Genomic DNA, 27240 nt, shown 5'->3' on the forward strand with positions numbered 1-27240 from the left:
AAAGTCGGTGCTGTTTGCTTTTTTTCTGTTGTAAATCATGGATTATTACCATTTCCTAACCGCCTGAAATGTCACGCACTGCGCACAGTAACTAACCTATTCTATGATGCGAAAGCATTTTTTCTTTACAACACATTAATTGAGGTTTACTCTAATAGTAAGTCGGGCTTGCATTTCATATTCATTGAAAATGCTTCTCCAAAACTGCTTACCCACTAAGTATTCTCTCTAAAATGGGGCATCTTTTAATACCTACATTTACTGTGTGTGTCAAAAAAAAGGTAAAGAAGAAGAGACTCTACAATATTCTTAGTTACTTACTCCATAGTGCTTGTGCCGCGAAGGTCCTTGACCACCTTGACAGCTAAATTCCGTACCTCTCTATTATGTGCAAGCTCTTTCCAGTTCACTTCTCCTTCGAAAATTACACTAATATCTTGTCTGCGTGGGTAGCACAGTGGTATCATCTCCCTCCTCCTTACACAGGGTGGAAAAGGCCCCGGTTTGAATCCCGTCGCTGACGCGAGGAACTTTAATGGACTTTTTTCACTCCGTGGCTGAGTTAGACGGTTTCAGGCGTAGGTAGCAAGGGTTTTTCGTCTAGCAAAACAAGCAAATCGACCAGAGAACATATGCAATTTACGGACATAATACACAATGCACGGCAGATGAATAAAAATATTAGGGTGGCCTAATATGTTTCTTTATACCATACTCCCATCTCACGGGTGGTTGCCAGCTTTCCTTTTCCTAGTTGGTATTCCTGCGAGGATTTGATGGATGTATCTTCCGTCATCAGTACGGATAGCATGACCGTATTGATGATTATTAATAAATTAAATAGGTACCTGTAAAATAAAAGTGTTTTTTCAATTTTATTGGTTTTTTTATTTTATTTTACAGGTACCTATTTAATTTTTTCCATTGTTATTACATCTGACGTAGTCAGTATTTCTCCTCTCTAATCTACTTATCTATATATATATATATACTGCATATATGTTTGCCTTTGGGAACAGAAGTTCTTATTATTTGTTTTGTTTTTACGTATGCTATTCGATGTTCTGTTGAGGCAACCGTAAACCACATATTTCTTTTTGGTCTTAACATTTTTTTTTTCTTTGCTAAATTCTAAATTCTTAATCTGATCACTATTTACTTGCATAACGTTTACGTTAACAGAGGCCTACATGAGAAATATGTAGGCCTTTGTTTCTGATGTCTGTTTCTGTCTTTTTCGTGTCTCTGCAAGTTTCTTTTCCTGTAAATTTGGTGGTTGACTCTTGATAACGACAATATGTTTTTTTTTTTTTCATGTATATCGTAGATTCATACGCGTGCTTTTTATTGACTTCAGTAAGGTGTATGATAGTATTAGAAGAAGTTAACTCTGGAATACAATGTTAAAATTTGGAATCCTCAAAAAACTAGTTACTATAACAAAAATATGCATGATAGAATCGATAAACAAAGTTAAAATACAAAATGAAATATCGACCCCTTTGAAATCAAGACAGGATTAAAACAGGGTGATGCATTTTCACCCCTGCTCTTTAACTTGGTTTTGGAAAAAGTGATAAGAAAAGTGGAAAAAAAAGGGAAAGGAGTACACCTGAAGGAATTACACCAGGCCTTCGCATATGCAAATGACATGTACAGTGTACCTGGTCAGTGATCATATATAGAGCCTGATCTCTAATTTAATAGTGTTGGAAAAAGAAGCTAATCTTATTGGCATAAAGATAAACAACAATAAAACAAAATACCTTAAACTTAGTAGAAATAAGAAAAATGAGGACCCCAACGTTCGAAATCAAACAGTTGAGGTGTCACGCTTCAAGTACTTGGGAAGCATTCTGAATGATTGCTAATAATATCGCAGAAGAAATGAATTCTAGGATTCAGAGTGAAATTACATGCTTTTATGCTGTTTTAAAAATCCTAAACTACAAAACAAGTGTCTAGTAACCTGAAAATAATGATTTATAGAACGATAATACTATATACTGTAACCTAATGATCAAGGCATAATACGTTATGGGTTAAAATTAACTATATAATATCGGTGTAAATACACAATAGTTTACCCATAAATTTAAATACATACGTAGTATAACTGCATCGTTTAGATTTTATCTCATATTGTGGCTACCTTCACAATGAGATACCAGGTATTGCACTACTTCAAATAAATAATGCTTCTCTAGTAGAGGAGACTACTGACTACTGTTATTTATTCTCAGTGGGCACCACCAACCAGACGCATTTCAGTTTATGTATTATTCCTTTAGCATTTAGTCTTCGAAATATCATTATCTTCACCATTTGACATCTCTAATAGTGTCGAATTAACTTCGCAACCATGTCTGCATTACTAGAGTACCTGCCCGCCCACTGAGGAGTGAGCCAACAAGCTACGAAACGCGGCTGGGTAGTGTGCCCACTGATAATAAATAACAGTAGTCTACTCTACTAGAGAAGCGTTATTTATTTGAAGTAGTGCAATACCTGGTATCTCATTGTGAAGGTAATCACAATGCCGTTACACTACATATGTAGTTAAACTTATGGGTAAAGTATGGTGCATTTACACCGATATTATACAGGGTGACTCAAAAATACACGGCATAACTTCAGGAGTGAGTTCCTCATATGTAGACAATAAAAATATTTTATATCAACATAGTTCCGTAAATGCTTGGTTTCCGAGTTTTGAAGGTCTGTCTATGACACTTAACTGTTCACATTACCTTATAGTAATTGTTCAAAATGTCTACCTTCTGCCTGAATACAGGCCTCACATCGACTCGCGAAGACGATGCCAAATTCCTGGCATGTTTCATATTGTCTCGCAGCCTGCCACAATTCGATTGCGGAGAGTTTCCACATCAGCTACCGGAGTCGAATACACCAGTGACTTTAAATGGCCCCACAAGAAGAAATATAGTGGATTTAAATCAGTGAGCGTAGAGGCCAGGCAGTTAGTCCACCTCTATCTATCCACCGACCAGGAGCACGAGGTGTAAAGGTCCCATGTTCACAAAGGCGGCGATGGATACCTTCAAACGTTTTCCTGTCTGGACATCTTCGTTCTGGGAACCTTTCGTTGTACAAACGACGAGCCTCCAGAGCATTGCCGTCCACCAAACCGTACATAAAGTGCATATCCGCTTCTTCTGATTTGAGTACATGGTCGGAATGGAAAACCACCAGATTCTGTCAGTACCTTGTGATGAAGGAAATCACTTGCGGGAGATAAGATATTCCGGTTAATAACTCGGGAATCAAGCATTTGATGTAAAATATTTTTATTGTCTACATATGAGGAACTCACTCCTGAAGTTATGCCGTGTATTTTTGAGACACCCTGTATACTATCGGTGTAAATGCACCATACTTTACCCACAAGTTTAACTACCTACCTAGTGTAACGGCATTGTGGCTACCTTCACAATGAGATAACAGGTATTGTACTACTTCAAAAAAATAACGCTTCTCTAGTAGAGGAGACTACTGTTATTTATTCTCAGTGGGCATCACTACCCAGCCGCGTTTCGGAGCTTGTTGGCTCACTCTTCAGTGGGCGGGCAGGTAATCTAGTAATGCAGCATGGTTGCGAAGTTAATTCCACGATATTAGAGATGCCAAATGGTGAAGGTAATGATATTTCGAAGACTAAATGCTCAAGGAATAATACATAAACCGAAACCGTCTGGTTGGTGGTGCCCACTGAGAATAAATAACAGTAGTCGCCTCTACTTTTATTTACTAGAGAAGCATTATTTATTTGAAGTAGTGTAATAAGTGGTATTGTGAAGGTAGCCACAATATGAGATAAAATGTAAATGATGCCGTTATACTACGTATGTATTTAAATTTATGGATAAACTATTGTGTATTTACACCGATATTATATAGTTAATTTTAACCCATAACGTATTATGCCTTGATCATTAGGTTACAGTATATAGTATTATCGTTCTATAAATCATTATTTTCAGGTTACTAGACACTTGTTTTGTAGTTTAGGATTTTTGAAACAGCATAAAAGCATGTAATTTCACTCTGAATCCTAGAATTCATTTCTTCTGTAATATTATTAGCAATCATTCAGAATGCTTCCCAAGTACTTGAAGCGTGACACCTCAACTGTTTGATTTCGAATGTTGGGGTCCTCATTTTTATTTCTACTAAGTTTAAGGTATTTTGTTTTATTGTTGTTTATTTTTATGCCAATAAGATTACCTTCTTTTTCCAACACTATTAAATTAGAGATGTTAATATGTATGTATATATAATTGGTAGTACTGGGAGCTTTCTCAGTACTAATAGTTAGTTTTGTAAAGATTAATTTGCAAAGCTAATTGGTAGTTCTGGAAAAGGTAATTTGTTGCATAAATATCATGCTTCAATTTCGAAATATACTTTAAAAACTTAGCACAGGAAATACTCAAGCAAATTAGATATGTTACTGTGTTTAGAATAAAAATAATGACACGAATTTTTTTTTCTTTTTTTTTTTCTGTTATAGCGAAATGAACGGTGTTTCCATGCAAGTATTTAGCATTAGCATTTACCAGTGTTAGTGGATGACTCATTAGACGCAACGATATAACAACATAAACTGTGTTATATATACATATTTCTCCCCTGTTTTGATGTTAGTCACCGATACAATTTCTTTTTTATGATTCACAGCAGATAAGACTCGAAACTAAAGAATGCTGTTAAAACCGGAAATTTCAAATATTATGCAACAAAGTTGGCTGAAGAATGTTCTTATTCTTAGAGAAGTAGCTGATCAAACTTAAAAGCAAAAAATAAAAACAAGTATAAATACAGTAACTGATCAAAATGTTTATAACAGGAATAAGAGCGACTGCAGATCTTGCTCATATCCCAGAAGCTAATAAGAGTAAGCTCGTGCTGCCCTCCATACCACCTGCCAAGCTCTCCTGTGCGTGCTATGACAAAATTTGTTCGTTACGTGTGGGGCCATTTATTCCCCACACGTAACGACATAAGTTTACATGCTTATGTAAACCAGAGGACATCGATGTGTATTCACATAGACGGTATTATGACATTATCTGTTATCATTATTATTATGAAATTACCTGTTATCATTATCATTCATGTATATTATACAGGGTGTCTCAAAAATATTGGTACAAACGTTTAGGGGAGGTAAGTAACATCTAAAGGAATGTGAATCGCATAGGAACCCAAAACCGGAAACGTCACCGTAAGTCGGTAGACGGCGCAGTAGTCGCCGCACAAAGAGCATGCATCGATATACGAACTGTGAGCTGGCAGACATGCACCTAGTGTATGGATTAGCAGAGGGCAATGGACGAGCCGCTCAACGAATTTATGGAGAACGCTTCCCAGACAGACGGGTACCGGACTACCGTTCGTTTGCGCATGTGCATCAAAATTTGTGCGATTATGGGTCATTTAGAGGTAACAGGAGTAGTGCGGGCAGACCACGTTCGACGCGAACTCTCGCCATGGAAGAAGTGTGTTGAATGCCATCCAGAATAATCCTACTACCATCACACGTGCCGTTGCCTTTCCCTTAGGAGTGTCTCGTTACAGTGTACAGCGTGTCTGGCACGACGATTCCTTACATCCCTTTCATCTGCAAAGGGTTCAGTTACTGCTCCCCCAAGATCATCCCGCATGTGTGGCTTTTGCGCAGTGGTTTCTCCAAGAAAGTGTTCGAGACTTGAATTTTCCAGCCTATGTTTTGTTCACGAATCAGGCTTATTTCACTCGGGAAGGCTTATTCAATCAGCACAATGCTTGTGTGGGCTCACGAAAACCCACACGGTGTGCACCCCCATGCGGCACAACATCGCTTCGCAATAAATGTGTGGGCAGGTATGGTCGGTGACTGCTTAGTCGGCCCAAACCTGTTGCCATCCCTCATGAACTCCGCTAAATATCGGATCTTTCTTGAACTAGTTCTACCAGGATTACTTGAGGATGTTCCAGCAAACGTGAGACGCAACATTTGATTTCAACATGACGGGGGCGCCTATCCATTATGGAAGATGTGTTCGTGACCATTTGAACAGGCGTTTTGGGCGTCGATGGATGGGCCGTGGTGGACCCGTTGCCTGGCCCCCACGCTCACCTGATTTATCGAGCCTTGATTTCTTTTTGTGGGGGACCCTGAAATCTATCGTGTATGACTCGCCTGTGGAGACGGAAATGGATCTCTTCTGCGCTGCTGCTACTGTCAAAGGCACTCCAGGTGTGTTCAACCGTGTCCGCTAATCCATGCTGCGTCGGTGTCACGCATGCATCGCGTCTCATGGTGGAACCTTCGAGCATCTGTTGTAACATCATGAAATGCATCCATCTCGTACTCCATTGTCAATATTATGTCAAATAAATGTTTGCCACTAATTACTGTGTTGTGTCATTTCTGCTTCTTGTGCCTCTGCTACTACTTTCCCGTAACATTTCCGGTTATGGGTTCCTTTGCGATTCACATTCCTTTAGATGTTACCTACCTCCCCTAAACGTTTATACCAATATTTTTGAGGCACCCTGTATATATTGTAAATATAACGTAACATTATAAATACAGTTAATACAGTACTTGCATCATGTGAGTCATCAATATTTTAATTTAATTATTTTTTTTTTTCGCTTTATATCGTATGTACGTAATTATTTAATTGTGTGTGAGCCCTGGCCTTTGGCCATGAGGAGACAGTTGCAACTTTACCCATACTCTACATTGTGTTCATTGTAGGGGTATGCTTTTTCTCTGTACTATATATGATTATTTAATTAATTTATATATATATTTTTTTTCCACCTACTGTTATTTTAATTAGGTAACTATATGTTACCCTTAGGCCTCTGACTGCATATACAAGTCCAGGGATTTTGGATTAGCTAGAATAGAGTAAGAGAAACTGACATATACACATATATAATTGCAACACTGTTTAATAAAGTATAAGGCAGTAGTTTTCCACTTTTTTTTATAACGGCACCCCTAAGTAATTTATTTTATTTTGCGGCACCCCTACTCAATTTTCTGCCTGTTAGATCCGATTCTCTCTCTGCTTATATATATGATAGTTATTACAATAATATAATTATAAAAATTACATTTCATATACAAATTATATATATACAGTATATAATAATTTTATTCTTTATATAGAGATACTAAGTAAACATCAATTATAGATCACCACAAAATTAAAACGATACTGTACACCTTTTTATAATGAAATAAACTTATAAATTTTAAAAAATAATAATAAGTTTAGTACCTTAAACCAAAATTATGTGGCACCCCTGAAATGTTGTTGCGGCATCCTAAGGTGCCGCGGTACCCCGGTTGAAAACCACTGGTATAAGTTATTGTTGTTAATAATAATAATTACATACATTATTGTAATTAATAATAAGGGTTAAAATTTCAACTAATTATCCAGTACAAGTAAACTTCACAGGGATGCACAGTTATCAAAGTTTATACTAAATCTCATCTACTATGAGGAATAATTACAGTTCTCAGTAGTTTTAAAGACATCAGTTGGGTGTTCTCCTTCCGTCACAGATAGGAATACAGAGTGCCTTATTTTTTGTCATTCTCTTTAGTTCCAACATTACGATACTTCTCTCCTGAACTATACTTTACAATTAATTGTCCCCTTCTCCAGGTTGGGCCAGCTCCTTGGTTTTAGGACGATTATAAATTTTACTATCAGTTTTTACTATGTCTTTTACTATCTCTTCCCAGTTTTTACTATCAGATCGAAATCCTGTGTTAGCGGGCTATCTGGGTTTTGTCATCTTTAGCGTATCCTACATTCAGCGATTCGAACCACCAATAAATTCCTTCGCCCTTGACCTTCTAAGCTCCTTCAACCCGTTTCTCTGTATACTTCTCCTGGCTCGGTCCTTTTCGAGGAATTCTGATCTGTCCTTCTGTAAGTTGAAGTTCACATTCCTTCTGAGAAATTTTCTTCGCTTTTAAGTACATTCCTAAATCATTAATATCTAATCCTATTTTAATCAATTTTTGGCGTGTTTAATTAAATGTTTACTGAATCAATCTAAGTTGTAAGAAGATATAATATCCCAATGTTAAATATATATATATATATATATTTTATTTTATTTTTTTAATTAATTTATTTATTTGTTACTAGTAAGCCACTCCTGGATGTTCCGCATGAACTCCGCTAAATATCGGATCTTTCTTGAACAAATTCTACCAGGGTTACTTGACGATGTTCCAGCAAATGTGAGACGCAACATGATGTCAATGGAATAATTGTTGATGACCCTGATCAAGTTGCTGACATTTGAATGGTTATTTTGTATCTACATTCACACATGACGAATGCTTTAAGTGTTGGGATGCCATAAGTTTATCAACCTCTAACAAGTAGCTGAATGATTTTGTAATACCTAAGAGGAAAGTGGAAGAGAAATTGTTGAAGCTGAACATAAAAATGGCGCTTGAGGTGGATGGAATATATCCAATTATATTATAGGAAGCTGCAAAGGAGGTAAACAAACCCCCCCCCCTTCACTGTAATTTTGAGAGCATCCTTGGATTCAGGGGATATCCCTTTGGACTGGAGATGTGAAAATGTATCCCCAATTCATAAAGGGATATCGAAAGGTGACATGAGTAATTACAGACATCTTAGATTAACTTCTGTTTCAAGAGAAAATAAAGAAGTGACTGGTTAAAGAAGTAATGCGGGACTATCCGGAAAGAATGCAATTATATTACAGTCAGCATGGATTTGTTAAGGGGCGTCTTGTCTAACCAATTTGACAGATTACTATGATGCAGTGACCAAGGAAAGGGATGCAAAAAATAATTTTACATAAAATAATTTTTTCATTCATAAAAAATAATTTTTTCTTACTGTTGCTCACAAAAGACTGCTCTACAAAATGGAGCAATGTGGAATTAAGGGAAAGTTATTGCCACAGATAAAGGAATAGTTGAGTGACAAAAGTGAGAGAGTGATAATCAATGGATATTGTTCCTCGTGGACTAATGTTATTAGCGGAGCCCCCCCAGGGTTCGGTTTTGGGTCCATTACTGTTTTCTATATTTATCAATGATATTGATGAAGCAATATCAGGCTTATATTCAAGTTTGCAGATGATACAAAGTTCGTCAGGGTTGTTGATGACGGTAATGAACGTATGCTACTGTAACAGGATATAAAAAAGTTAGGCAAATGTGCTGAGAAATCCAAATTGAAGTTTAACATTGTTAAATAAATAGGTACTGCATATGAGTTGTAGTAAACCTAGAGAAACTTATCAACTCTGTGGTAATAAAAGTCAGGGTAGTGGAAAATGAAAAAAGACCTGGTGGTAATTATTTAAACAGATATGAAGTTCTTTTATCAATGTAGACAAGCAACCAGCACATGGGGTTTTTCAATGATGTACAGTAATTTTGTAGCATGGTAAGGAGATGATTATCCTACTCTATAAGGCAACGTTGAGGCCACATCTTGAGTACTGCGTACGAGTCTGGAGGCATCATTTTAGACAGGATATGTAGCTGCTGGAATGGGTACAGTGGTGGGCAACGAGATTGGTGACGGGAACAAAGGGATGCTGTTACCAAGAAAGGTTTCCGTTCTGCAAATTGAAGTGTCTGGAGATTAGACACATGCGAGGTGAACTGATTGAGGTGTTTAAAGGTTTGAATGGATTGAGTAAGCTCAATACTGATGGGATTCTTCCTTTTGTTCAGACTACGAACATGATGGGGCATAAATTTAAATTGAGGTAGGATGGTTGCAGAATAGATGTGCAGAAATTTGACTTTAGCCAGCGGATTTCTGGAACAAAATTACCGTTTTCCAACATATGGCTCACGAAAGGAAAGCTCTTGCTGGAGACCGACTGATTCATGCTCGCCATCAAAGGTGATATAATCAACACCAGGAACTATAAAAACCAAACTGTTATATTAGGGTCACCTGTTAAGTTATTACATACACTGAGTGGACAGAAATCATGGGATACCTATCCCAGTAACGGGTAGGCCCATCTTTCACCCGGATAAGGGCAGTCACACAGTGAGGCATTGAGACCACTAATTCATGAAAACGTTCCACGGATATTTCCATCCATGCTTGCTGTACTGCTGTCCATAATTCCATCGCATTCCTGGGTGGAGGATCCAAAGCTCGAAAGGACATTTCCACAGCATCCCAAAGATTTTCCAGAGAGTTTGTATCCGGTGAATGGGGGGACCATTCCACGGAGGCAAAATCTACAGAATACTCTTCGAACTATGTTCTAGTAACCAGTGCTCTGTGGGGAGGTGCATTGTTCTGCTAAAAGAGTTAATTGCTCTGTGGGTGCACGATAACTATGACGGGAGCAGATGGACTGCAAGGACTGCGTAATCTCAACCATTCAGAGATGCATCTAGACATACCAGAGGTCCCAACATGTGCCAGTTGAACCCACCCCAGACCATTACCGACTGACCATCTGCCTGAACAATTCCTTGTTGACATGACGGGTCCGTGGTTTCGTGCAGTTTCCCCCGGATACGCACGAAATCGGGCCAGGAGACAGTCTGCAATCATCCAAGGTCCAGTGCCGATATTATTTTGCCCAGTTGAGGAGTAGAGTCCTGTGTCGTGGTGTCAGCAATGGGACTCTGGTCGGTCTGCAGCTCCCATAACCTATTGTGGCTAATGTTCTCCTGATGGTATTGGTGGAGACGTTTCTGGCACCTCCCTCATTGAAGTTGGCGGTGATTTGTGCCACTGTCACTCTCTGGTTGGTTGAAGCAATGCGAAACAGACGTCGATAGCCACGTTCATCCACCACCCTTCTCCATCCACAGCGCAGTCCACGATGAGACATTATCCCGGAAATGGCATATTCCAGATTCACTCTTGATACTGTCGAACAGGTAAAGTGCAATTTATGTACCAGTTCCGAAATAGAGTGACACATGCGTTGGGCACCCACTATCATCCCTCTTTCAAAATCGATTAACTGACGACGTTTATCCCTACTGACATCTATTAAGTGACGATGTTTATCCATTCTGACATCGATTAACTGACAATGTTTATCCATATTGACATCGAATTATCGTCTACGTGAATGCAGTGAGCCTATATATCTGTCAAGCATTGGGTCCACTAGAAAGAGGGGTGACAGCGTCACTTCGCCAGGAACCAGGTGTCCTATGAATTCTGTCATTTGAATTCATGGTCGATTTGCGTGTTTTGCATGAATCCTCTGGTCGATTTGCGGGTTTTGCTTTCCAGTTGCTTGGTAAAAACCTTGCTATCTAGGTTTGAGGACGACTCGCTCAGCCGTGGAGTGAAAAAGAAGCAGATGAAAGTACTTGACTTTCGTCGACTAAAGCGACGACTTGAGCGTCGTCGACTAAATTCGAACCCTGGCCTTTTACACCGGGTGTTGGGAGGACAGTGACAATAACACTGTGTTACACAGGCAGACTCAAGAAACTACAGGAATTACATCGCAAAGGACCCCAGAATAACAGATGACACTGTTGTTGATGCCACATGGCACCAGAAACAACTCAGCACATCACGACAGGATATACTTTGATCACCCAGACAGAGTACACTCACCGACACAACCAGGTGGCCAAGATAATACACCAAGCTATGGAGAAAATACCAGCTGATCAAAGAAAGTTTACTGTAGTACAAATACGAGCCTCAGGCTGTCCGAGAACCCCGTATTCACAGACAAGAGCCGTGCCGAGGGTGAGGCGAACGAGGCTCTTGCTTCGGGTTAAAAGTTGAAAGGGAAGCCAAAAGAAAGATTAAATAATTTTTGAAATGAATGACGCATAAATAAATCTGTTATATATTTATAATAAATACTGCTTATGAGAATAAAAATCACTTTAAACAGTTTTTATTTTATTTTTTTGCCATCCTTTTTTATGTATTTATTAAAACGTATAATAGAAATGTATTTTAAATAAGTCATATTTTTTTAAAATTAAAAATTGATTTTTTAATATTTTAGGGGAGTGCGCAATTTTTCATTGTTGCGCACTCCCCTAAAATATGATCCTGCTCAGATGATCCTGCTCAGATAGCAAACAAAGTGAATGAGTATTTTGCATCTACATTCACACATGAGCAGTTATTAAGGATTGAAAATGCTAGAAGGTTATCAAATTGTAGCAGGGTGCTTAATGATTTTGTAATAACTGAGTGCAAAGTGGAGTAGAAATTGCTGAAGCTAAAACGTAACAAAGGTACCTGGGCTGGATGGAATCTATACAGTTATATTAAAGGAGGCGGAAAAGAAAGTAGGCAAACTCTTAGCCATAATTATGAGAGCATCCTTGGACTCAGGGGAGGTTCCCACGGACTGGAGTTGTGCAAATGTATCCCCAATTCACAAAGGGGGATCGAAGGGTGACACGAGTAATTACAGACCAGTTAGTTTAACTTCTGTTCCGGGTAAAATAATGGAGTCACTGGTTAAAGATGCATTGCACAATCATCTAGACAAGAGTGCAGCAATAATTCAGACACAGCATGGGTTTGTTAAGGGAAAGCCTTGTCTGACAAATTTGATTGGATATTATGATGTGGTTACAAAGGAACTGGATTAAAAAAATAATTTTAATATCATATACTTTGATTTCAGGAAAGCTTTCGACACTGTTGCGCATGGAAGACTACTGTACAAATTGGAGCAGAATGGTATTAAGGGTAAGTTGCTACAATGAATAAAAGGATGGTTGAGTGGAAGAAGACAGAGGGTGATATTCAATAGGCGCTCCTCTTCGTGGAATAATGTTATTAGTGGGCCCACAGGGTTCGGTGTTGGGTCCACTGTTGTTTTGTATATTTGTCAATGATATTGATGAAGGTATATCAGGCTTAGTGTCGAAGTTTGCTGATGATACAAAGGTATGCAGGGTTGTTAATGAGAGTAATGGCAGTGTGCTGCTGCAACAGGATCTAGAAAATTTGGGCAGATGAGCTGAGAAGTGGCAACTGAAATTTAATATTGACAAATTCAAAGTACTTCTTATGGGTAGAACTATCCCCAGAAGAATGTACCAACTGTGTGGTACTACACTTAGGTTGGTAGAAAATGAAAAAGATCTGTGAGTAATTGTGACTCAGATATGAAGTTTTCTGAGTAATGCAGACAAGCTGCAAGAGCAGGCCAAGGGATTTTGTCAATGATCGACAGGAATTTTGCAAGCAGGGAAAAGGAGGTAATTGTCCCTCTGCATAAGGCGATGATTAGGCCACGCCTTGAGTACTGCGTACAGGTCTGGGGACCTCATTTTAGGAAGGATGTAGATTTGCTTGAGCGTGTACAGAGAAGGGCAAGAAGATTGGTGAGGGAAATGAAGGGATCCTCTTACCAAGAGAGGCTTAACTTCTGCAAATTGCAGCGGCTGGAGACTAGGCACCTGTGATGTGGTCTGATTGAGGTGTATAAGGCCTTGAATGGTTGAGCTCGCTGAATTGTAAGGATAAATGCTGATGCTATCGAGGCAGTCTTAGGTGGGTCGGAAAACTGCTAGCTTCGGGGGATACACGGAATAATAGATTAACAATAGCCTCTGAGAGAGGTGAAAGTGATTCTTGCACCGCTTCTATTGAAATGAGCAGCAGTGGGTGAAAACAAGGTGCAGGGTATTTCAGAGACTGCTGAGAGTCATTGCGGTACAAGTAAACACATGGCTTGTGTTAGGGTAGCTAAGAATAGGAACAGGCGCATGTATACTTGCGTCTACACCAATGCTAGGAGTTTGGTAAATAAATTTGATGAATTTGAAGTGTTGGTCAAAACATCAAAGGCAGATATTGTTCGGATATCAGAGACGTGGTGTCACTCAGATATAAGGAATGCCGAACTGGAATTTGGGGAGTACAATGTGTGCAGGAAGGATAGACATGATAAGAAGGGAGGATGGGTTATGCTATTAGGTAAGAAACACATAAAATCCAAGGAAGTGCAGCAAGTCGACATCTCTGGACAGTGTATTGTCGAGTCCGTTTGGTGTGATATAAGCACTGGAAGATCAGAAATGAGAGTAGGAGTGTGTTATAGGCCTAATGACTCTGATGAGTATAATAAAAAACTGTACTGGGAAATAGTGTGAGCCAGTAAATCAGAGAGTCTTATAATGGGGAATTTTAATTTTCCAGATATTGACTGGAATTTGTCGGTTGATCACTCACACACCAGCAAAGCGATTGTGGATTTATTGAATGATTGTTTCCTTCATTATCGTGTTCGGGATGCAACTAGAAGGAGTAATACTTTTGATCTAGTTATCAGTAGAGATTCTTCATGCATTAAGAATCTGCAGAAAAAGGAACCACTAGGTGGCAGTGATCACATTGTGCTGAATGGGGGGTTTACTCAAAGAGGTAACCACCATCAGGGCTAAAGGGAAGGGCTTTTGCTTTCGTAAAGGCGACTAAGGTGGTAGGAGACAGTATTTGAATTCTATATGGTGGGACCAACTGACGATGTCACCAATGGCAAATTCAAAATGGGAGGCATTCAAAGAATTAATCTTGGAAGCTACTAGGCTTTACATACAAACTAAGAAATATTGTTCAAGATTGATGCCTAAATGGATTTCAGATGAACTAATGAGACATGTGGAAAATAAATAAATTGCATGGGATACAAATAAATTAGTGAGTGACATGGAAGCCTATGATAGATATAAGCCGGTCTGTAACCAATTCAAAAAGGAGATAAGGCACGCATTTGTTATTTATTTATTATTTTTTTTTTTTTTTTTTAGGAGCATTTGCAACAAAGGCTATATTGCTCCGGGGATATGGGTGGTCATTCCCTGACCTTTCCGCATCCTCCGTATTTGGTGGTCACGGGCTCGAAACCCGGTCTAATCAAGAAGCGTGTGCTACCCACTGCTGCTCCTGCTCACCTTGCTACGGAGGCGTCCAGGACATTAGGCAGATCAGGAGAAATCATTGGCAAAGGATGCAAAGAACGACAGCGAAGAGTTCTTTTAACTACATAAACTCTAGAACGAAAGGGATGAATCAGATTGGTCCAATGGATATTGATGATTCAAATGTTGACGATCCTGCTCAGGTGGCTAACAAACTAAATGAGTATTTTACCTCTACATTCACATATGAGGAGTTATTCAGGGAGGGGAATGCCAGAGGTGAATTAAACTCTGGTATTGAGCTAGATGAGTTTGTAATAAATGAGATGAAAGTGGAGGAGAAATTGTTCAAGATAAACATAAGGAAGGCACCTGGGATGGATGAAATCTATCCAGTTATATTGAAGAGACAGCAAAGGACGTAAGCAAACCCTTAGCCATAAATAGGAGAGCTTCTTGGACCCATAGAATGGAAATGTGCAAATGTGACCCCAATTCACAAAGGAGGATCAAAGGCTGACACAAGTAATTATAGACCTTTGAGTTGAACTTCTGTTCCAGGAAAATTAATGGAGGCACTGGTTAAAGAAGCACTGCAGGATCATCTAGAAAAGACTTCAGTTATAGCTCGGACACAACATGGTTTTGTTAAGGGGGAAGTCTTGCCTGACCAATTTGATTGGATACTATGATGCAGTCACAAAAGACCTGGATGCAGGGAATAACTTTGATATTATATACTTGGATCTTAGAAAGGCTTTTGATACTGTTGCACATGGAAGACTGCTGCACAAATTGGAGCAGTGCGGCATTGTAGGGAAACTGCTGCTATAGATAAAGACAGGGTTAAGTGGGAGAAGACAGAGATTAGTAATCAATGGACACTGCTCCTCGTGGACTAGAATTATTAGTGGAGTCTTTGAGGGTTCAGTGTTGGGTATAAATTTTATTTTCTTATAACACTGACATGAAAACCATTGAGCTTTCCAAATCATGCTATTCAACTCCACTGTATAATTTGAAAATGAGTTTATGGTGACAAGATCTGCATCACTATAGATTTTTGTTTTCTGTATTTATAATTGTTTTTGTTTTTGTTTTCTGTATTTATAATTGATATTGATGATGGTATATCGGCTTAATGTCAAAGTTTGCAGACGTTTCGAAGATTGGCAGGGTTTTAATGACAGTACGCTGCTGCAACAGGATCTAGAAAAGTTGAGCAGATGGGTTGAGATTTGGCAAATGAAGTTTAACACTGACACATGTAAAGTATTATATTTGGGAAGCAGTAACCGCAGAGTAACGTATCAACTGTGTGGTGCTACACCGACAGTGGTACAGAATGAAAAGGACCTGGGGGTAATTTTGGAGGCAGATATGAAATTTTCTTAGCAGTGTAGACGGTCTGCAAAAGTAGTTCATGGTTCCTTGTCAATGATATATAGGAATTTTTCTAGCAGGGATAAGGAGGTGATTATCCCTTGTATAAGGCAATGTTCAGGCCACACCTCTAATACTGTATACAGGTCTGGAGGCCTCATTTTAAAAGTACGTAGAGCTTGGAACGAGTACAGAGAAGTGGAACAAGATTAGTGAATGGAACAAAGTATTTTTCCTGTGAAGAAAGGCTTAAGTTTTGCAGATTATAGTTTCTGGAAGCTAGTCACCTGCGAGGTGATCTGATTGTGGTGTATAAAGCCTTGAATGGGTTGATCATGCTGAATGCTCATTGGATTCTTCGTCTTGCTCAGAGTAATCACCTGAGAGGGCATAAATTCAAATTGAGGAAAGACCGTTGTAGGATAGATGTTTGGAAGTTTGGCTTTATCCAGCGGGTAGTTGATTGGTGGAATAAACTTCCATCTTTTGCTGTGGAAGTTGATAGCCTAAATAAATGTAAGGGTGAGCTGGACAGTTATTTTGAAAGAACGGAGGGGTGAAATGGGAGCGGTTTTTTTTTTTGGTTGATGTTATATAAGCTTGCTTTCTTGCATCGCATGCCTCTAGTAATGCTTATGCTAATGCTAATGCTGATGGGATTGTTCCAGTTATTCAGATTACGAAACTAAGTGGGCATAAATTCAAATTGAGGAAAGACAGCTGTAGAATAGATGTGTGGAAATTTGCCTTCAGCCAGCGGGTGGTTAATTGTTGGAACACACTTCCATCTGTCATTGTGGAAGTTGATAGGTTAAATAAATTTAAGGAGAAACTGTACAAATATTTAGAGGGAATGGTTGTGTGAATTTTTTTTCTTTTTTGGCTGATATTACATAAGCTCATACGCTTGCTTTCTTGCATCACATGCCACTATTTCTATTACTACTACTACCACTACTACATATGGGAAGAAGTAACCCCAGAGTAACGCATCAACTGTGTGGTACTACACCGACAGTGGTACAGAATGAAAAAGACCTGGGGGTAATTTTGGAGGCAGATATGAAATTTTTTTAGTAGTGTAGACGGTCTGCAAAAGTAGCCCAGACTTCACCGTCATCGACAAGAAGAAATGGTCTCTACCTGATCTACATAGCCGTCCCAACACCAGCAACCTCCAGAAAACATACGAGGAAAAGATGAGAAAATACTCAGAACTAAGACAGGAAGTCAAACAAATGTGGCATAAGGAATAAGTAATGATTTCTGATCACCGTGCCAACCACTGGTACGGAGCCAAAGAGCCTCTGTAAGAATCTAATAGCAATAGGCTTCCCAGAGTACACTTACATGGAACTGAAGAATGCCGCGATCCCGAACACCTGCAGGACAGTAACAACGTTCCTCGACCAACAATAATAACAATAATAATAGGAACCTAACACAACCAACCAGCCCATACACTTTGTACCATTGCCCCTCACAGTGTGGGGGGGTGGCAATGGTACAAAAAAAACCCCATAAAGGAGTTTTTTTTTTATAAATTATAATAATAACTGAACGAAAGTCAAGTGGACCACGAGTGTGATTTCATTAAGGAAGCTGTCACACGTGTAGAGAATTAATGGCCTCGTACAGAGCACAATTGGTGGAATGGCTCTCCTCTCCACACCTGGAAAAAAAAAAAAAAAAAAAAAATCCGTCTTCAAATTCCGTCAGTGAAGCGAGAAATTTTTATGGATCTTTTTCACAACGTGATTGATCTATATGGTCAAAGGTGAGGGTGGCATAGTTTTTTTTTTTCCCGTACACGCTGGTTTTTCGTGCAGAAAATCCATCACAGAACACAGGCAATGTATAGACAAATTAAATACAACACAGTATTACCCTTGTGATGCGTATATAATCCTACAACAATTAAATGCTTCTCTATACACTTTTTCTCTATCTTAACCATGAACATTGCTTAAAAACACAGGATGTAAAACAAATCTCTTTTTGATTTCATAATTTTGCTAGTAAGAAAAATAAATGTGTTGTTAAATACTAATTACTTAGTCAATAAAGTCAATAACTATTTGTATTGTTTGCAGCCAATTCTTATTCGTTTACAGATCGATGTACCAAAATGTGGAGAAGAGTAATGAGAAAGTCTTGTTCTTTTGGTATGATAAAACTTTCCTTTTTAGGAAGTAACCAAATTAACTACTAGTGGTCTGTTAATACGTTCGCAAGATATTTTATTATATTTGAAGAATCCCTGGTTCAGAATATATTTACAAAAGAAAACTCATCTTCCTGATTAATGTAACTAACCATCCATACAAGAGTTTTATGTCTTTTATGTAAAGTGAAAATTTATTAACCTTCTTAAACGTCCTTCAGTACAGAATTACATCGTATCCAAGAAAATAAGCAATTCTCTCTAGGAGGCGCTTATTGTCAGAAATTTTGACGTCATTCGTCTAGCTTTCGCGTTCAAATTATATAGTGTTATGTCGATTTGAGGTTTACGTGTTTAATGAAATGTGTTAAAGAACCTTAATGTGTTTAGGTGATTGTTTTTATTTTGTGAATGTGAAGTGAGACGTCATGTTTCGTTGTATTCCGTTATTTAGAGGTTGCAACCGTCAGGTCGAGTATATTGATAAAAGGCATTGCAGTTTATCAAATGTACCTGACGATGTTTTACGCTACGCCCGTACCCTTGAAGAACTTCTCTTAGATGCGAATCACATTAGGGATCTTCCAAAAGTGAGTATCTTCCGATGAAACGTTGTCATTAATTAAAGATTTTTAAGTGAGACTTTACTTAAAAGGAAGATATAAAAATGTTTTAGATAATGTTTTTTTTTTTTACGCCGTGTGTGTCAGTAGTTCATGTTGGATGTTAATATCTTACAATATCAGAAGCAGCATTTAAAAGTGACCGGCGTGTCAGGATATATGGTAGATAGCTGTTTAACTTTGTCATTACATGATTGTTTCTTGGTGACCAAACACGTAGTTTTTCAAGTGGTACAGCTTTGGAAGGTGCACATTTCTCTGACACTTTATAAGTTTTTGTTTACATCTCCGTATTTCGTTCATATATAAAATATTACATTTTATATTATATTACATCATAGTATCCAATCAAATTTGACCAATTTGATTGGATACTATGATGCAGTCACAAAAGAACTGGATGCAGGGAATAACTTTGATATTATATACTTGGATCTTAGAAAGGCTTTTGATACTGTTGCACATGGAAGACTGCTGCACAAATTGGAGCAGTGTGGCATTGGAGGCAAGTTGCTGCTATGGATAAAGGGGTGGTTGAGGGGGAGAAGACAGAGAGTGGTAATCAATGGACACTGCTCATCGTGGACTAATGTTATTAGTGGAGTCCCTCAGGGTTCAGTATTGGGGCCTTTATTGTTTTCTGTATTTATAAATGATATTGATGATGGTATATCAGGCTTAATGTCCAAGTTTGCAGACGATACGAAGGTTGGCAGGGTTGTCAAGGACACTACTGACACTATGCTGCTGCAACAGGATTTGGAAAGGTTGAGCAGATGGGCTTCGAGGTGGCAAATGAAGTTTAACATTGACAAATGTAAAGTACTACATATGGGAAACAGCAACCCCAGAGCAACGTATCAACTCTGTGGTACTACACTGACAGTGGTAGAGAATGAAAGGGACCTGGGGGTGGTGGTGCAGGCAGATATGAAGTTCTCTGAGCAGTGCAGACGAGCTGCAAGAGTAGCTCATGGTGTATTGTCAATGATATATAGGAATTTTTCTAGCAGGGATAAGGAGGTGATTATTCCCTTGTATAAGGCAATGGTCAGGCCACACCTAGAGTACTGTATACAGGCCTGGAGGCCTCATTTCAGGAAGGATGTAGAGCTGCTGGAACGAGTACAGAGAAGGGCAACTAGATTGGTGAATGGGACAAAGGGGTTCTCTTACGAAGAAAGGCTTAAGTTTTGCAAATTACAGTGTCTGGAAACTAGGCACCAGCGGGGTGATCTGATAGAGGTGTACAAAGCCTTGAATGGTTTGAGCATGCTCAATGCTGATGGGATTCTTCCTCTAGCTCAGAAAAATCACCTGAGAGGGCATAAATTCAAATTGAGGAAAGACAGATGTAGGATAGATGTGCGGAAATTTGCCTTTAGCCAGCGGGTGGTTGGTGGGTGGAACAGACTTCCATCCCTTGTCGTGGAAGTTGATAGCCTAAATAAGTTTAAGGCTCAGCTGGACAGGTATTTCGAACGAACAGAGGGGTGAAGTGGAAGTGGTTATTTTTATTTATTTATGTTACTTTTTTTTTTTTTTTTTTTTTTGGCTGATGCTGCATAAGCTTGCTTTCTTGCATCAAATGCCTCTACTAATGCTAATGCTAATATCCATCTTTCCTCCCCCCCCCCGTAAGTTTCGACAACCATTCGTGTTTATATAGTAATGGTCAGTTAATTACTCTAATTAAAAATTTATAAATAAGAGTGATAACCACGAATATCAAATTTTAAGTAAGATCCTTTGGTTAAATGTCAACTCAACTACATAGTCTTTGATGATGTCTTTATTTCTACCAGCAATAGTACGGTTATAGACTCAATGGTACTTAATGAACGAGCATAAAAATTAACACACTGCACTCAAGAAATACTGGTAAGGATGATCGTTAACAAAATAAAATTGTTTGCATTTTGCCACATTAGGAATTTTTTCTTATAACACTGACATGAAAACCATTGAGCTTTCCAAATCATGCTATTCAACTCCACTGTATAATTTGAAAATGAGTTTATGGTGACAAGATCTGCATCACTATAGATTTACTGGCATAAGTGTGGCATAATGTTTGGTTTTTTTTTGTGTGCATACAATTCAAATACATGATTTGTTTGAAGATAATAAGCACCTAAACTTACATTGGTATTATGTTTATTTCTAAATTGGAAATATGTACATAATGGAGTCAAACATTTTGTGGTATTTTCTTACCACTTCTTCAGTGTAATATCACCATCACAAAAGATCATTTTGGTCACAAGAACTTGTGATTTCAGAAATGCACATAATAATAATACCAATGTAGGTTTTGAATTTTTCATTATCTTCAAACAACACAGCTTAACAATGCATCATGCCACTCAAGGAATATCTTAGCTCAACCTATGGATATTCCTCTGTGTGTAGTTTACTATTTTGTTTGTACAAATCAGAAAATGTTCTAAAAGCTCCCTCCATGACATCAGTCACTGCACAAAGCATATTGTTCACTTTCAAGTGGTATTATGTTGATATTTATTGAGCTCAGTATATTTAATTTTTTAAAAATTTTCATGCATTTTCTGCAGAAATTGAACAGCACTTGAGCATCCCGTTGTAATGAATAGTGTTCATGTTATGTGTTTCATTGAGGGTCAGGATTGAAGTGTAATCAATGCTAATGGCATTCAGTGAACAGAATGTGTGCTTATGATCCAAAGTTGCATTATGTTTAATGTAGCAAAATCTAAGGCCTTGCTTGTGTGAATAACAAATCCAAAATAACTTATACATTTGGTGGGATTGAATTAAAAGCAGTAGAGGATAAAAGGGATGTGGGAATTATGATAATCTCAGTGTAAGACCACACATGGAATACTGTGTCCGAGTATGGAAACCACACCTAAAAAAAAAACATTGAGCTTCTTGAAAGGATTTAAAGACCAACATGCATGGTGAGATCTGTAAAGGGGTGTCTGTATGAAGAAATACTTCCCTTATGTTTTGGGTTACAGAGTGTGGTAACCTGGCACCTTAGAAGGAACACTTTTGTGGTCTGTAATGCTCTGAGAAGGGATAGTAAAATGAATGAAGGTTAAATTTTCACTTTATGTATGATTCCAGAACCTAGAGGCCATAAATTCGAATAACAGAAGTGGTTTAAACTGGAGTGTAGGAAGTTTTTTTTTTAACCAGTGAGTTGTTGATTACTCCAAGTTACGTCTGTGGTAGTTGATGTTGACAGCTTGGAGAAATTCGAAGGTCAACTGGATAGTTACTTATGTGAGAAGGGAAGCACAGTTTATCTTTCATTATCAATGCTTGCATTTATTATTATTTATTTCTTTTTTGGCTGGTGCAGTGAAGGCCTGTACCTTCCTAGTACTATATGGTTAATACTCATGATAGATTGAACTCTTTTATAACAAGGTGCTCCTAATATTGCTACCCATTCCATCTGCACATAAACTCTAATCATACTCCTTGTAGTCGTGTGTCTGTGTGTGGCATACCCAAAGTCATTTTTCCAACCCCACCCCACCTCTGGAATGTGTTAGTTCTGAATCTCAGAATGCTCTTATTTGACACAGGCTACTTTTGTCAAGGAACACGATCCCCCCAACTATTCACCTTTAATACATTGTATCTGCCATAGTCAAAATTCAGTCATCTGCTGTTTTGCAGAGTGGCACCAATTTCTTTTAGTTCTATGTCATTTAACCTCAGGGGCTCACATCTGGTGAGTATGGGCTTGGCACACTCGGGGTCCTGAGCTGGACATCATCATTCTTCTCTTTCTTGGTGATCCCCCTTCTCTCTCTCTCTCTCTCTCTCTCTCTCTCTGGGTAACTCAGGAATTTTTTTTTTTTTTGCTGGTGCAGCAAAAGCCTCAAGCTTCCTTGCACCATATAGATAATAATAATAATACAATACAATACAATTTTATTTATCAAGAGAATTTGTTTACAATAAATGAACTTGTTAAGAAAAGTAAATTCCTTGACAACAAGTTGTAATTATTCCTTGACAATAAGTTGTAATTCTTCCTTTACAACAGTTTTGTACAAATTTGTTATCTTACAGAAAAGACTATGAAGTCACTACATATAGTATATTCCACACTGTAAACAGAGGTAGTAGTTTATCTGCATATCAATTCTAATCTACTGTGTCATTGAGTATCAAGAATTTTCTTATTAAGAATTTTAATTTGGAGATGGGGTAACTTCTCCTGAGCCTGAAATCAATGCTAAAGCCAACAAGTTGTTTATTATATTCATTGTGTGCCTATCTCCAAATCTATTTAGTATCCTAGGGTGAGGCAAAGTAATTGCTTTTGGGTTCCTTAAATTTTGTGAGATTTCTTTGCAGATTCGACTCTTCAAAAATAGTGTTAAGATTTTTTAAGAATAGATTTAACTTCAGTTTTTGAACTGGATACAGTATTTTATGTTTCAACAAAAATTGCCTTCTCTTGTTCAGGTCATTCCAAGAGTTTGTCCCCATTGAGCTAATAATAATAATTTCGGCAGTAATTGTCTTAAGAGTTCAAACTTACCCATTGTATTTAGCGACACTCCTGACAAGTTATTTAAGCTTGTCCTAAATTTAGCTTCTTGTTCATTAGAATTATTACTGCCCTCTGCACTTCCTTCCTATATGAGAAGCCTCATTGGCCTACATGGCCCACTACACATGTAATACTGTTAATCATTGATAGTACTGCATGCATTGTCATAGCAGCTTTACTACACTGTTAAGAGAATTTCATTAGTGTTATAACCCCCCCCCCCCCCGCTACTTTTCATCTTTAGTGGTGAGTGATTGTGCTATGAATGGATTGTGTTGGGAATGGTGGGACGTGTTTTACCAAGATCATTAATACATGAGTTGGAAGAAAAATGGGATGCTAGCAGGTCAGCTTTATCCTTGGCTGAAGTGACAATGGAACCATTTCGTTTTGACAGAGTTGGGAGCAGAGATGGGCAAAAGTTGCGGCCAATAGCTTTGGCAAGAGACCAGAATGCTCGGTTACCATTAGGGCAAGAAGCAAGTTTTCTATTCTTAGCCTGTTCAAAATCTAATTTGGACTGATTAATAACTGCTTTACAATTGTCATGAAAACTTTGGTGTAGGCAGAAAATGAAACTGAAGAATTGGAAACAAGACAATTATGATATGCAACGTTCTTCTCTTGAACAGCCTTAGCACATTTATTGGAAAACCAAGGTTTAGATAAAGGACGAGATTTTAATGTGCAATGTGGAATAAAGGATTCCATTTCTACAAGAATAATTTCACTGAAACGATCTGAGCAAACGTTGACATTAAGTGTTTTGAAACAGTATTCTGAGCAAAGAAAAGAAATCTGGTAGGTCATCCCATTTTGCACTCTTGTAATGCCAAACAACACGAGGTTATGAATAGTCATGAGATAAAGGCTTCATTGGGGAAGAGACAATCACCAAGTTGTGATCTGAGGTGTCTAAAGGACCACTCACTTTGACAGTGTAATTAGAAGGATTGTTTGTGAGAAAAAGATCAAGGGTTTTGGCTGTATGGTTAGGATTGTCTGGTATTCTGGTAGGTAAATGAACAATCTGTGTGAGATCGTTAGTACAGTGAAACTTCCCTTTAACGGACAGCCATGGGGAATGAAAATCTGTCCGTTAGAGAGGTGTCCACTAACAAGAAGTCTGAGGGAGAAAAAAAAAGAAAGAAAAATCGTTAAACGTTTAATGTAAAATTAAATTAAATATATACAAATTTTGAACAATATTTTTGTAAATAATATACATACAATTGTGCTATGCATATTATGACTTTATCTTAAGAAAAATACATACAGTAATCACTTATTTTCTTCTGCACCTTCTTCCGGCTGATAATTTTGTTTTCAACATTTGTTTGGAGTGAAGAAACCATCGAAAGTCCTTCAGTATCTTCTTCAGCGGCGAAAAACATTTTTAAACGATTGATTTGTATGAGCGCTTCTTCTATTTTCATCGGTGGTTTGTCGTTAATATGTTCTTCGACAGAATGACCTCCTTCCATTTCTTCATCCTCATGAGGAACTTCTTGAAAAATATCGATGATAATGTCGTTGATATCTATAGCACCATCTTCTGTAGTGAGGTTCGAGTCTATACCTTTGTAGCCAGGGTCACTTTGTAGTGAAGTATCGTACATTATCAATAGATGTTGAAGTTCTTGCTGATGTTGAAGCTCCACATTGCTGTTCACAACTTCAATTTTTGCGTTTGAGAAGCCAGACTTTACAAAACAGTTCACGACAGTTTGTTTTCTAATTGCGTTTACTGAAGAGGAAATCCATTGAATCGCATCTAGGATGCTGAGTTTATTTGCAAAGTCACTCGCACTGTTACATCGTTCATGTTTGCAATGAGATGTCTTAAAACACGTTTTCTGTAGTGAAGTTTAAAATTTTTTATTATCCCTTGATCCAAGGGCTGACACTCTGCAGATGTGTTTGGTGGCAGAAAAACGATTTGAATGTTGGACAATTCAATGTGCAGGCGAGATGCAGCATTACCCATGAAAAGAATAATTTTTCTGTTTTGACAAATCATGTTTTTGGTTAAAGTGACTTATCCATTCGCTCATGATATCTCGTGTCATCCACGCTTTTTTATTAGACTTCCAGTCAACATTCAAAAGATTCAACTTTATTCCCTTGAAACAACGAGGATTTTGTGGTTTTCCTGTAACAAGAGGTTGTTCAAAGTCTCCCAACATATTTGTGCACAATAGTACAGTCAAGCGTTCCTTAGAAATTTTTCCGCACTGGCACTTTTCGTTTTTTAGACTCATTGTTTTTTCAGGAAGAGCTTTAAAAAACAACCCTGTGATATCGTCACAGTTGTAAATATCCTTAGCTTCAAAATCACGACATAAATCTTCCAATTTGATGGTCCACTCTGTTAAAATCCCAGTATCAACAGATCCACCTTCACCACTTACAGTTTTCCAAGAAATTTAATGCCGAGTTTCGAACTTGTCTAGCCATCCCACAGAAGCTTTTGAACTCATTTACTCCCATAGATTTCGCAACCTCCAAAGCCTTTTCCCTAATAATAGGCCCATTAATGGGAATTTTTTTTAGCACATGCACGACAAAACCACACGTATGTAGCATTGTCAATTTGAAGTCCAACAGTTTTCGGGAATGATTTTTGAACCTGATCATTTCCGTGTTGCCAAAACTGTTTGAGCAGTTCATTCTTTTTCTTTAGGATGTCGCTTACCTGCGTCTTCTCGATTTTGAATTTTGCAGCGAGATTGCGAACACTATTTTTTTGCCAATCATACGCATTAATGAGTTCGACTTTATCTTTTAAAGTTAAATGTTTACGAGAAGACATTGTGCACTTCACACGACACCGAACAAAACTGAAAAGACGAAAGGCCGACCATATTCCCCCACCCCTGCACACACCGAATTCATCAGAAGTTTTACACGTGCCTTAAAATTCCTGAAAAAGAGTTTAGAACCGCGACATAAACCTTGATAAAATTCAGAAAATCGGAAATATAAAATAAACTCATGATTGAGGCAATACGTGGAAGAAACGTTCCTAGAAAAAGGGCCGTGAGCTCGCCCACTGTCCGTTATGGGGAGATCAAATTAAGTGCTAATCTAAACGAGACAGTGCAGATTGCCTGTCCGCGTCCGTTACAGAGAATGTCCGCTAGACAGAGGCTGCAAACACGTTAAAACCAATAGAGGTGAGAGTTGGGGAATTTGAAAATGTCTGTTGTAGAGAGATGTCCGTTAACGGGAGGTGTCCGTTAGGAGAAGTTTCACTGTAATTGCAAAAGCCTCAGCATCTCGACTAGCTGGGTCTGTGTGACTAGAGAACGGAAGCCAGCTGGAATTGTGAACATTAAAATTTCCAAGGAAAATTACCTCACTTTTAGGAAAATGAAACTGAAGAATTGGAAACAAGACAATTATGATATGCAACATTCTTCTCTTGAACAGCCTTAGCACATTTATTGGAAAACCAAGGTTTAGATAAAGGACGAGATTTTAATGTGCAATGTGGAATAAAGGATTTCCTCACTGTTAGGAAAGTTGGACTGGACAAAGTTGAGTTGCAAAGAGAGGAAGTCAAAGAGCTCCAAGTGATTAGTGGAGTTGG

At 38.2% G+C, this 27240-nt stretch overlaps 1 protein-coding gene across 7 annotated transcripts in view; it reads left to right on the forward strand.

Annotated features, from left to right (window-relative positions):
* Positions 1 to 18800: 18800 nt before the first annotated feature.
* scrib (scribble planar cell polarity protein) overlaps positions 18801 to 27240 on the forward strand; it is a 1177936-nt gene continuing 1169496 nt past the window's right edge. For all 7 annotated transcript variants that reach the window (XM_090386364.1, XM_090386369.1, XM_090386366.1 and 4 more), the window contains exon 1: positions 18801 to 19060. In XM_090386364.1, the coding sequence (XP_090242490.1) occupies positions 18899 to 19060 (162 nt within the window). In that variant the 5' untranslated portion in view covers positions 18801 to 18898. The remainder of the gene's footprint in view (positions 19061 to 27240) is intronic.

The sequence above is a fragment of the Mastigoproctus giganteus genome, chromosome 12, assembly GCF_048544385.1.
Source record: "Mastigoproctus giganteus isolate SK-2022 chromosome 12, ASM4854438v1, whole genome shotgun sequence".
In the NCBI taxonomy this organism is placed as follows: Eukaryota; Metazoa; Arthropoda; class Arachnida; order Uropygi; family Thelyphonidae; genus Mastigoproctus; species Mastigoproctus giganteus.